Source organism: Macrosteles quadrilineatus, unplaced genomic scaffold, assembly GCF_028750875.1.
Source record: "Macrosteles quadrilineatus isolate MER2022 unplaced genomic scaffold, UCM_ALF_1.0 Scaffold_2__2_contigs__length_208266976, whole genome shotgun sequence".
Classification (NCBI taxonomy): Eukaryota; Metazoa; Arthropoda; class Insecta; order Hemiptera; family Cicadellidae; genus Macrosteles; species Macrosteles quadrilineatus.
Window position 1 is genome coordinate 180,336,790 of NW_026542595.1, and position 12,929 is coordinate 180,349,718.

Sequence of the window (12,929 nt, forward strand, 5' to 3'; positions counted from 1 at the left end):
AACACAGTACAGTTTGTTTATTTTCTGAGGAGTAGTGTAAACAGTTAAACTTGGTTTGTTGCAATCTAACTTTCTATATTTTTTTAATGCACACATTTGTTTTGTAGTGTTTATGTTTTCACCGTTGTGATTTTCAGTGAAAAATCTTTTGTTACCTTAAGTTGTCAGGAATCAGTTCAAAGTGTGGTCTTTTTAATATTTAACAACCTGTTAGAAATTCCTTAACAGAAATTTCAAAAATTAATGTGTTTTCTCCATGCAATTGATTGTTAAAACTTATAAAATCGAATGCAGTAGACTCTCCCTGGTTTGGACACTTCAGTTCAGAAACTATCATCTGAACCCAAAAAAATTGTACCATCAGCTGTTAAAAATTCAATGTATATGTTTCAAAATTACACACTTTGTTTACAAAATTAGTAAACTATGGTATTATACTAAATTACAAAAATATCAGCAATACACATTATGACTGGTTTAATTGTTTGTTTACATGCTTATGACAAAAAACATGCATAATATGTGTGAGGTCATACACAAGTCACTCTAAGGTTAAAGATTAAGTAAATTAAAAGGTCTCTGTTCGCACTGCGACTACAGTGTAAGGGAAATAAAGAGGTTTTAAGATTAGAGAGGAGTTAAAAAACACTTGTGTTATATGCATTGTAAGCCTGGCGTGTATCTTGCCAGTACAATCGGGGGTTCAAAACACTATGGTCTACAGTTATACATAACAAGTATAGTACACAAACTAGCGATCATCGAGAAAAAAGGGTTGATTAAGCATTGAGTAGAGTTGTCACATAATGCTATTAGTTGTTACTGATTTTGGCGACGTAGTTGCGGATGCTAACGCTTGGGTCGCGGTTGTCTGACAGTAGTGCAGTGCACCTTTGAGGACCTTTTAATCATTTAGTATTAAAAATGTATCATAAAACAACAATACTAGAAATAAAAAAAACGAATTTCATCAACAAAAATGTCATTTTACAACATACAATGAAAGCAATAATAAAAAAACAAAAACAACCAAACTGCCTTACCGTCAAGCACAAGGTGGAGTATTTCGGGTCGCTGACGCTACTCTGCAACAGCATGTACATGTATACTCAATGATAGAAGGTAGGAAAACCGATGGTCAGGTATTCAAGTCTCTTCTTGTACAGTTAATACCTTGAGGTAATTAGTAAAAATAAAACTCTAGTGAACCATCAAAATATATACCTTGCTGGAAAACAATAAATGATATTGTTTACTTCATAGTTTGTACATGCAGTAAGGATGTAATAATGTAATTGTTTTACTTTCTCCCCCTATAGTATATAAAGAAAGTATTGTTTTCGTCAAATTATTCGAGTTTGAGTTATGAGTGTATATCCATTTAAGTCCTCCTGAACTAAATGAAATATGTAGGTAATTGCTTGACTGTTGTGCTAGGGCCTGGAGGACCCTAGCATGTCGGAATTAAGAAAGTGCTATCTTCTGCTACCCTCATAAAATGACAATTTAATAGGAAATGTAGTTGGGGGACCAGAGAGCAGAAATCTTTACCGAGACCAGAAGCAGGCCAAGCCAGCTTTGATTACTCATGATTTAACTAGAAAACAAAACTACAGCTAACCTTCCAAACTAAACTGCTAAATAGTATGAAAATTGAGGCGATGATCAAATATGTCTGTTGCGTTCCCTAACTCCTTATTGAAGAGATTTGGACTCCTAAGGCAATTCCTGAATGATTTAATACTTAAGTTTTCAACATGGTGATAATTGCATGTCTAGGAAGAATTACCTCGTTAAGCTAGGTAATCATAATTTTTGGAATTAACATTTCTGCAAAAGGGGCGAAAGTCTGCCGGCTTCCTGTTAAATTGTTAATCTAGCCTGTCATCTTAACTTAGATCTAATTAATATTTAAAGACAGCTTGAGTTAAGAAAGCCATGGAGTTCGGTGGCTAATCCTACCAGGGCCGGCAAGAGACAAGACGGAGGAATTCTCAATTCCGTAGCTCCTTGACAGTTTCTATGAAAATACAAGCGGCAGATCGAAAGAGGCAGGCGACTTCGTTGTGTGGCACTATATAAAATAGTGGCGCTAAGCGACACAAAAGTTATAGTAGGTAACTTATGTTATTTTCCCATGAAAAAACGGATAACTTAAGTGGTAAAAAAACCGGTTCTGATTGAAATTTGTCTGTTAAGGTCCTTACAATTCTAAACAAAATAGTGCAACCCCCCCAAAGTAAAAATTCCTGAAAAAATTTTGGTTCAATCAAAAGTTGATGCAAATTTTGTCATTTTACCTATTAAAAAGAGATACTCACATCGCTTACCCACGATAAAGGTTGTTGATAAGCTAATGGGAGCACGTATGTGTTAGATTGCTGATACAGTTTATTTTTCATAAATTAATCTACCTTGTCTATTGGTTTTCGTTAAAACAATATTTATTTGTCAAAGATGAAATGATTTAAAGCTTCAGCTGTCAACCAGTCCACTGTTGAATCTGTAATAACACATAACGCAAGGCTTCCACCGACGGTTTTAATTAACATTGTTGGTCAACCCAAGCTGTTAATTGTGCTGGCCAGTGTTTCCCTTTGTAACGTCACCTTTTGATAATATTTAATTAATATTTAAGTACTATTGGTATTATAGGGTTAAGTTTTGTCAACAGTTTAGTTTTGCACACACAACAGTGTAGTTTATACTTATAAGCTGGGTGTTAACTATCATTATTTTTGATGACAGTGACCTTTTTTTGTCTACTATTATTAGTACAAATATTCCACGGTTTTTTTATGTAAAAAATTCTTCTTTGCATTTAAATAAGTTAAATGAACCTTGATAAATATGTGAAAATAGTAAATATGTTGAATGATTGTTGTGAAAATTATTTGTGAACTAAAACTTAAATTATTCTCCAGTTTGACATTTCTTACTCAGATTGTTGCAACACGAGTTACAGCCTACTGTTCTTGATAAAATTAATGCTTGATAGAGTTGTTCATTGCTTGAACTCTAATATTGAGCTGTCTGAAATAAAACTTCTTTCCCCCTTCCCTCCTTAGAAAGGTCTCTAATGTAAAATGTATTAGATTTCTGTAATGATTAATTGTATAAAATGTTTGATTTATTTTAAATCATCACATAACATGGATATAAAAATAATTGTTTATGAGAATTAAAAGGGATACTGGTAGAAAAAGAATAAGTAGGTTCCTTCAAAACATCCTAAGGAATAAGAATCATCTTCTAAAACCACTTCTTTAAAATGAATTCCAAGATTTATAAAAGTCTACTTAATGACTAGCAATAGTCAGTGATGTATTATAGGTTTTATGTACTGTGAGTACTGAAGAAAAATATGAAACCTCTGTTTTTAATTTGTTTCAATTCTGTAAAACAAATAGTGGGTTATGTGAATACATTTAGAAAAAAAATCCTTCTTTAATGATCCTACGACTACATTCAGCCTGAATACATAAGCTCTGAAATTGTGTACATTCCTTAAAGCATAATTCTGGTTCTACAAAAGTTAGCGTTCAAGTTTAAATAACTCTTCTAGAAATAATTTCCCTTGTCAGTCAACTTTTCTAGTCTTTACAATTCCCCTTCCCAACGAGAAAACCATGGACATTAGTAGTAAGTAAAGTTGGACACAAAACATCAATCAAAGTTCACTGTGTTCTGTAAGTTTAGGTACAAAGGTAATCATTCACCGATGCTATGCAGTTCGAGGTGATAATATGAGCTACTTAAACCCTTAATGTTACATCCATTTCCTGATTTAACATTGAATGATAATATTAAGATGTTCTGAACCAACTTTACAGGATAGGAATAAATGTCCTAAAACTATATGAGATTACATTTAAAAAAAAAATGGCTATCAACAAACAGAAAATCAATTACAAATTGGATTGTTTAAAAAATTGCAAATGTAGGTGTATATATTTTTTGTAACATACCTCTTATGTGAAATGTATATCATTATCCTTACAAAACTTAAAACATAAGTTCAGTCTTGGATTATATTTTTGAAGACTAATGTTTGGGAAAATTATTTTAAATAAAGATTGTTAGTCTTTTGGTGTTTTGTAAAATTTATAGAATTTTACATTTAAAAAAGAATAAACAGCAATATTATTTGTCATAGAGGGAGATTGGAGAACAGAAAATTTGGTATTTAGGCTATCACAAATTGATTTGAGTTAACCTTAAATAAAAAGTGTGCGTTTTTAAATCTCTGTTATTTTTTAATGCTTTCAATTGTTTATTTTTATTTTTATGAATGTTTAATAAGCAAACACTTTTTATTTTATGGTTAGCCATGCAAGATTTCATTAACCACAAAAGCTATTAGGTGTCCTCCAACACATTGCCTAATAATAACCCTTTTACACACCCTTTTGTTTAAATCATGTCCAGTTAGGATTTCAGTAGGATATGTTTTCAAACATTTTCGCCGTTGTCTGTAATCCAATTAAAGAACTCTTAATTGGTGCCCTCTGTGTCCAAATAATAAGAACAAATAAAAAATCTTTTTTAGTGGTTTGGTAGTTTTTACAAAAAGTGTACGATTTCATAGTAACACATGAACACATGTTTATTTTACAACATGTAGTTCATCACTGAAAAATATTTTAATGATAAAATATATCAATATATTAAATTTGAACTCCCAAAAAGAATCTCTTCATTTGTAATAATAGGCCTATATAACCATTCACTAACCTTTGACTATTAATACAACTTCTGTATCCAGTAGTCAGTGCTATAACTTCGACATGTACTTTTAGTGGATCTGTGTTGTCTAGTTGTTATGTAAATTGGTAGAATAGTATGTTAGAAAATATTGCCAGAGAGACAATCTGCCGTGTTTTGTGCATTGACAGAAGATTGTCTCTTGACACAATCCTCTCCGAGCTCTACTGATTGTCACAATTCACATTTACCTGGAAATTGCAGATATTGTTGCGTGTGTCAGTTCGATATCATTGATATACTGTATGTCTTTATTTTTTTCTTGTCTTTATAATGGTCTAAATCTAAAGGGGTGATTTTCAACTGCAACAATTGTTCTGTTGTTGTTATCAAATTACTGTATTTTATTAAGTTGATAAATTATTTGTGTGGATCAAAACATTTAATTTTTCAAAAAATAGGAAGGGCAGTAGTTATTAGAAGGAAACTTAACAACCTTCCTCATAGAACAAAAAAGTAAAAGACAGGTCACAGATAACTCAATTTTAAAGGAGCTGTTCATTTAGAAATCAACTAATTAAATCTTCTCGTGGGAGAGATCTTTTGATCAAAAAAGTTGATGGAATTTTTAAATAGGTTAAATAAAATTGTTTCAAATATTTTTTGAAGATTTGGTTTTAGTTTAATCTGCATTGATTAATGATAGTGGTTATTTTATAACAGAGATCATATTCATAATAATAATGTGTCTTTTAATTATAATAGTTTTTAAAATTATAAACCCTGATAAAAAGTTTAATTTGATAGCAAGTTGTAATTTTAACTCCCGTTGAAAATTGAAAGAGTGGTGCTATTCTTTCTTATGTACTTTTTTATGTGCTATTAAGGAAAATTAAAAGGTTAACGTTAACAGTTAAGTTACATTTTATTTAGTAAACTAATTATTAGCTGAATTAAGGTTTGGTTCTTAAAACATCATTAGCTTTGATGATTTGAGGGACGCAGTTGTCCTTAATTACTATTCAATGAATTGGTGGACTAATAAAATGAACAGATGGTCCTATATTTTTTTAACTTCCCAATGCATCCTACATTCATAGTTCTTTTGGTAATTTGATCAAGTTGTAGTAATTACCAAATTACGCCTCTATAGCTTAGACATTTCAACAAACCGAACATCAGGGGTAAACCTAGTATACAATATAACTTAAGGGTGTTAAAAACTTGAAAAATTAACATTTCTAACAACAATTTCGAAACACATTCCAGTGGAAATTTTGAACAAAGAGACGGAAGCGAGTTGAGCATTCCAAGGTGGGTATTGTTTTTGCCCCGTTCCCGAAACTGACGATTCCGTTGACGATAAGCACGATGGCGCGGGGCGCGGCAGGGATGTTGTGGGAGGGTAGCAGGGTATGTTTGTGTTGCGCGCGTGGCACCACTGCTCGCCGACAGCCACCCTTGTACACTCCGCGCGACTACACCGGCGCTATGATGGACTGGGGTATACGACGTACGTACTGTTTCGTTTATTTATCTTAGTTGTTTTCTGTTAATTAGTTATTAATGACGATTGTTTGTAGTCGTTTTGAAAGTAATGTGAGATTTTACACGCTGGAATGTACCTAATTAAAATTGTTATTATGAAATATTGGTGAAACTTAAAAAAATAATAGATTGTGTTCAAAAATTGTTTTAAAGGGCTCCAAATTTGTATAAGGGTTTAGACTTTTGGTTTAATATGTTTCTAATAATCCGATTGTAACTAAAAATATTCTGAAATTTTTTTATAAAAAATTAGAAATTGTAAACATTGGAAAATTAAGATAAAATGGTGGTTTTTATGATTAAATCACAGTAAAAATGTACCAAATAGCAGTTTAGATTCACATTTAACTAAATAAACATAGGTTTACTAATTTTGCAAAATCTGTGTGTGTTTTAGTATTTTTGTACATGTTTGGTATGATTTTGATTAATTATCTTAGATGAAGTATAATATTCTAGTTTTCATTATTAATACATATTTACAAAACGTGTTTATTTATTTTCGCAGCGGAAAACAAAGATGACCATACTTGTATTGCTATAATACAAATAGTGACTTGCAAAAAAATTTGTTATTAACTGTTTCCCATAAATACAGTAAAAATTTAACTTTTTAGAAGCGAAATTGTTTATCAAAGCTATTTTCTACTATATTGCTCTTAAATTATTGAGTTCCTTCAGTCCATTAAAAGGTTCACAACAAATGCTCTGTAATCATTTATAAACGGTACAGTTGAAATGTTTGCCGTGTATGATGATTGACGCCGTAATGTAATGTAACACAATTCGGTCATTTAGGGATACTCGTGCATTAGCGTGGGGCTGTGTTATTGTTATACGTCAATTCCAGGCTTTTACCTAACCGTCTCATGACATGTTCCGTACAGGGTCTCTTGCAACCATATGAACAAAATTTGTCACGTTATTCAGTATGTCGAAAGAAACTAAAAATTTAATGTAGGCCTAACATCTATCCTCTCATTCCGTTTTCGGTCTATTTGTCTGTCTGTATGTGATTTTTACAAAAAAACATGCATAACTCCCTAACTGTTTGAGCTATAGCGTTGAAATTCTGTAAAAATAGTTATCTTAGTGGCCGCTATGTTTGTGCAAAGTATCGTATAAACTCTTGAACCGTTTTAAAACGGCGGCTTTTAACAATATTTGATGCAAAACTCCATGAAAACCGTTAGTTTTACAAAATATTTGCATGACCTGTAAAATCTAGTAAATATAATGCAGATTACAACGATATCGTAAAAGCTTAGTATAGAGAAAGAATAACTGAGAAATTATTTTTTTCCTTGCCCAACTCAACAGTTTTCTCTATGTTAAATTGATTAAACAACTTTTTAATGTTTAATGTTTTCCTGAATATATTACACAGAATCTTCTATAATCTTCAGCAGTTTCATAAGGATGACAATTCTACAAAGGAGTATGTTTAACTTATGAAAGTGTAAAATTAACTTCATGTATTTTGTTTTAAGTTTGAGAATATAAAAATAAGTTATAAAACTATAAAATGTTGAAGCATGTTAAGGATGCATTTTATCCAGTTTCATAAGGATGACAATTCTACAAAGGAGTATGTTTAACTTATGAAAGTGTAAAATTAACTTCATGTATTTTGTTTTAAGTTTGAGAATATAAAAATAAGTTATAAAACTATAAAATGTTGAAGCATGTTAAGGATGCATTTTATCCAGTTTCATAAGGATGACAATTCTACAAAGGAGTATGTTTAACTTATGAAAGTGTAAAATTAACTTGATGTATTTTTTTTTAAGTTTGAGAATATAAAAAGGCGTTATAAAACTATAAAATGTTGAAGCATGTTAAGGATGCATTTTATCCAGTTTCATAAGGATGACAATTCTACAAAGGAGTATGTTTAACTTATGAAAGTGTAAAATTAACTTGATGTATATTTTTTTTTACTATAAAATGTTGAAGCATGTTAAGGATGCATTTTATCCAGTAAGGATGACAATTCTACAAAGGAGTATGTTTAACTTATGAAAGTGTAAAATTAACTTGATGTTTTTTTTTTTTAAAGTTTGAGAATATAAAAAGACGTTATAAAACTATAAAATGTTGAAGCATGTTAAACCCTTAGCAATCTACTGTCAAAATGTTTGAAATAATCGATTAATTATTTCTGTAGCTCAAATAAATGCTTACTTAATTATGACTTTAAAGTGTTAATTACTGTATATGTTATTCATTCTGTACAGACAAATAATATTCAAATTAACTATTGGCATGAGTGACAAAATTTGATTATTTTGATATAGAATAGTCCAAGAAACAGGAGTTTCATTATTAATAAATATCTATTGTCTGGATAGAATTATCTGAATTTTTTGGCGTGTTTACATAATTTACTCATATTCCAAACTTTTCAAATTTAATACAAAATCACAATACACTCATAATGGGAGAAACCCAGTAACTATAAACATTTTTGTAGTTTTGGATAGATTACAAGTTATTTCTTAGCTAACTACATTTTAAATAATTATTTTTTCCAATTAACCGTAAAGTGACGACGTCTCCTCAAAAGCGGAACACATTGTTAGATCCATCAACACTGCCAAGGCTAGCTATTGTTGTTGAGATTCCTGTACATGCTTGAGCAACTGCATTATACCAGATCTGCCTGACTACCTTTCTGGGCCAAATTTGTGTTTCTGTTCAGAAATGTGTTTGTTCTTTTTATAACCTTTAACTAACGTATCATCTACTGAAGTTATATTGAAGTCTGTTGAGAATTGTTTTAAGGTTTTGACTCATTTGGGGAAAACCTTTAATCGGAATTTAATTCGATTTTATAAAATGTATCTTGCAGTATAGCTATGGTCAAATAAAAGTTGAGTATACCGGCTTGAAAAATATGAATAGTAAAATTGATACTTATTGAAGTTTTTTTTACTTACTAGTTCACAGATACAATGAAAATAATATTGAATTAACTTATGTAAGAGTTTGTTAAAAGATTGATTTTAAAATAAGATTTCCAGTAATTTATCAGTTTTTCAAACAATTAGAAATGTGATAAATTTACTTTTTCAAAGTAGAAGATGCAAAAATAATACTTTGGTTTGGGCTGCTGTTAAAATGTACAAATTTGCCATAGTCATCATATGAGTTAAATGAAACCTTGATTATTTATAAAAATTAGCTACCAATCTGATTTAGTGTGGCATATAACATAGTGTCAAGATCCCACGTGTGATAGTCCAGTCTCTGCAAGAGACAAAATCTTCAGCGAACAGCATCGGTCCCGAGCTACCTATTAAGTATTAAATGCAGTAGGTTATTGTAAAAACATTTTAGACTATACCTAGGACCTTTCTCTACATTTCATACATTCTTAAATACTAAGTTAGTGAACTATTTACAAATCAGATTCTGCAACTCTGTTATAAGGACTTCTCGCAAGTTTCTAGTTATAAAGTCACTTTGGTGGGCGCTCTCGGTACTTTGCTTGACAGAATATCTTTGAACTATACTAATGTGAGGAATATCACTTTGACAGTTTCAAACTAAAGTTAAAGTTTGGAGTGAGGAGGGTAAATTTTATAAGAATAGATAACATTTATGTCGATTTTGGAAAGTTTTGAAAACATGTTTTATATAAACTAAACTCAATCCCTCTTTCATTGAATTTGTGAGCAAGTTGTGCTCCTATCTGAAAATTGGATAGGTATAATTTTGGTATGAAATTAAAGGAATTATATTTCACTTGTTTACCAAAATCAAAGTGTCAAATACGCGCAATTAAGATAACAATTGATAACTTAAATACCAGACATTGTTTATGGCACGGCAATAAGCACGTTATTAAATAAAATATTATAAAATCACAGGAGTCACTCCTGATATTAAGTCAAACAAGTTAGATTTGTAATATTTAATTACTGGCGTAATACATTTACAAATTTACCGTTTACTGACAGATATGAAATGAAGGAGGCACTTAGGTGATGGAGACCCTTATTATGAATTTACCACCCCAACATAAATACTGTATTACATAGCCTTAATTGCCCAACCTTAATTAAATGTTCTGTGGTTCTCAACTATGAAAATAAACACTCATTACACGGTTGTAATGAAATATGTAATCCGACATTATAATATTTATATCTATACCTAAAAACTATTGCAATACACTAAATATACAAGATGTTATAATTGGTGATAAATTTTGACCAAGTCACAGGTTGAGTATTTTATTGACATTTTATACTTATCCGTCTTGTATTTATTTATGGTATATCACGTTTAACACCAGGTGCGATAGGTGTTGGAAGTAGGAATGGAAAATATTTATTATTATTATTTTGTATAACATCACTTAGAGTTATTAAAATGCTAATCAAGGACATATTTTAATGGGGAAACAGCAAACAACAGATAGAAAAAGTCATTGTTTTTGTTAAACAATTAACTGACAAAACAATGTAATCTACTTGTAGATACATGTAAAAGCTATTGGTTTCACACTAGTGATATGCTGGTTTCATGCCTGTACTGATAAAAGAACAGGAAAGGTCATGTGGGTTTTAACCCATCAGATGTTATTAATGAACTCACTTCATCGTCAATAATCACCCAAACCTTCACACCCTCTTGTTCTAGCTAGTGGCTTGTATGCAATCACATTTTGTTCCAAACAGTTACTCTTTCGTAAAAAAACACAGGAGATTCCTATGAAAATTTATGAAACAATTGTTGTTAATCTTAATTATTTATCAAACTCAAATTCGTTTTGTTATCTATCAGTCATGATTATTTTTCAACCGTCTTTGAGGGTAACATATTACATTTATTTGCGTGGTGCATTATATTTTTATCGCTTTAAATAGATTAAATATTTTATTGCGTATGAAATAAAACATTTACATTATACGAACGCGTCATAATAGTAAGTTTTTTTAGCCCTCAGTACATCATTAATTGGGTTTATTAGTATTGAGCCAAGAAAGACACCCCTCTTGTCTTTGACATCATTGATATCACGAGCGGTGAAGCGAAGTCACCCTATTCCATATATTTATCATTGTATAATATCAATGAATAATACATACCTATGTGTTTTGTTTGGAAATGCAGCTGAAACGATACAGCACTATAATATTTGAGATGAAACATGGAGTTTTTATTTTTATTTCCTATCAGACATGTCTACACCAACAAAGTGATAGGATTGACAGAAAAAATACGTTAATCGCCTTACTTGATTTAACAACTTCCTATTACTTATTTTGGACGATTCTTTCGTATAAATACTTATCAACCTTGTCACATGTTGTGTATTTTTCGACTTCTTATCTCTATGTGAAGTGGTTGAATGTCTACAGTCTTCATTAGACGCAATTGAAGCCCTTTCATGAAGTTCAAAGATGTCTGGGGAGGTTGTTACTGGACCTTATGCTGTGTAATTTGTTTACACCCCCAGAATATACTTCCCACAAAGAAAGTTGATCAATTTATTATATTGTCAGTAGTATATTTTGAGACTCAAAATAAAGACCTGACTTGTATAGAACTTACCTAGATTACTCGTCGAGACCTCACTTACTTAGAAACAGACTTTAAGAAATTGAAGCTTAACCCTAATCTGAAGTATTCTTTCCTCAATTCTTTCTCCATCTCAATACTGTAGTACTATTCAATCATAAATTTAAAGTGTATATGAGAATAGGGGACCCTTGTGCGAATTGAGCATTTTAATGGTGTTTGGAACTCGTTTCTGAGGCAAAATGAATGATGCAACATTTTTACTTTTTAAATTTGTTTTTTAACATTACGAGAATTATTTTCCTATTTTTTAATAATATCAGATATTTTTCATCATTTACAAATAAATTAACCTTAATCTAAATCGACCACCAAGCAGGTGTACATGATACATTTTATACTACTTTAGCTACTACTTTATAACTAATGAGTTTTTATTTAAAGTATTTAAATATAAATTAATTCGTATTATCCCTCAGCTTAGTTCAAAAGTCTCATTGGTCCCTTATCTTATTTAATACTAAACGGTGACTCTCAAAGAGTGATGTAATGAGAAGATCTGACAGTCAGCATACCTAAGAACTTTACTTTTAGTTTGAGATTGAAACTTAAGAAGTTACTTAAAAGAACCTGTGTAGTTTTTATTTAACTTTAAATTATCTTAAGTATAAATTATTTATGAAATATATAATGAATTAATGTATAATTAAATGTCTACGATACCCGATTATTTGTATGTAAAAATACTAACAATGTTCCTACTAACGAAAAAAAACTTCCAAATAATTTTGTTGTAACGTCAAAATAATATTTAATTACTAGTGTCGAAAGTGGCATCTTACGGCGCGTGCTCAAGATTCATGTGTGAGTCAAAGCAGAATACAAGAACGATAAACTAACGTAAGGGGAAGCCGAGTATAATAATCTTATATTGCAGTTTTAATGCTTAAACTCATTATATTTTACTTTAACCATTTATAATAAACCCATTTTATACTAATTGCTTCATATTTTACCTACGACTTTTTTTAAACTAGCCTTTTCAGTTCCGTTCTTAGAATTGAAAAGATTCACTTAACAACATTGTTTTCTTAACAACACGAGTAGCGGACCAATGAGGTTCAAGGATTGAGAGAAAATAAGTAAAA

General features: G+C 30.7%; 1 protein-coding gene across 5 annotated transcripts in view; it reads left to right on the plus strand.

Moving 5' to 3' along the window:
• The window catches only part of LOC128988204 (afadin-like), a 236,312-nt gene that overhangs the window by 107,216 nt on the left and 116,167 nt on the right, over positions 1–12,929 (plus strand). Inside the window, exon 1 of one of the 5 annotated variants that reach the window (XM_054409471.1) lies at positions 6,164–6,217. The exons of the other annotated variants lie outside the window; for them this stretch is intronic. Coding sequence (XP_054265446.1) covers positions 6,196–6,217 — 22 coding nt within the window. The 5' untranslated portion in view covers positions 6,164–6,195. Of the gene's footprint in view, positions 1–6,163; positions 6,218–12,929 lie in introns of those variants that run through there. 5 annotated transcript variants of the gene reach the window in all.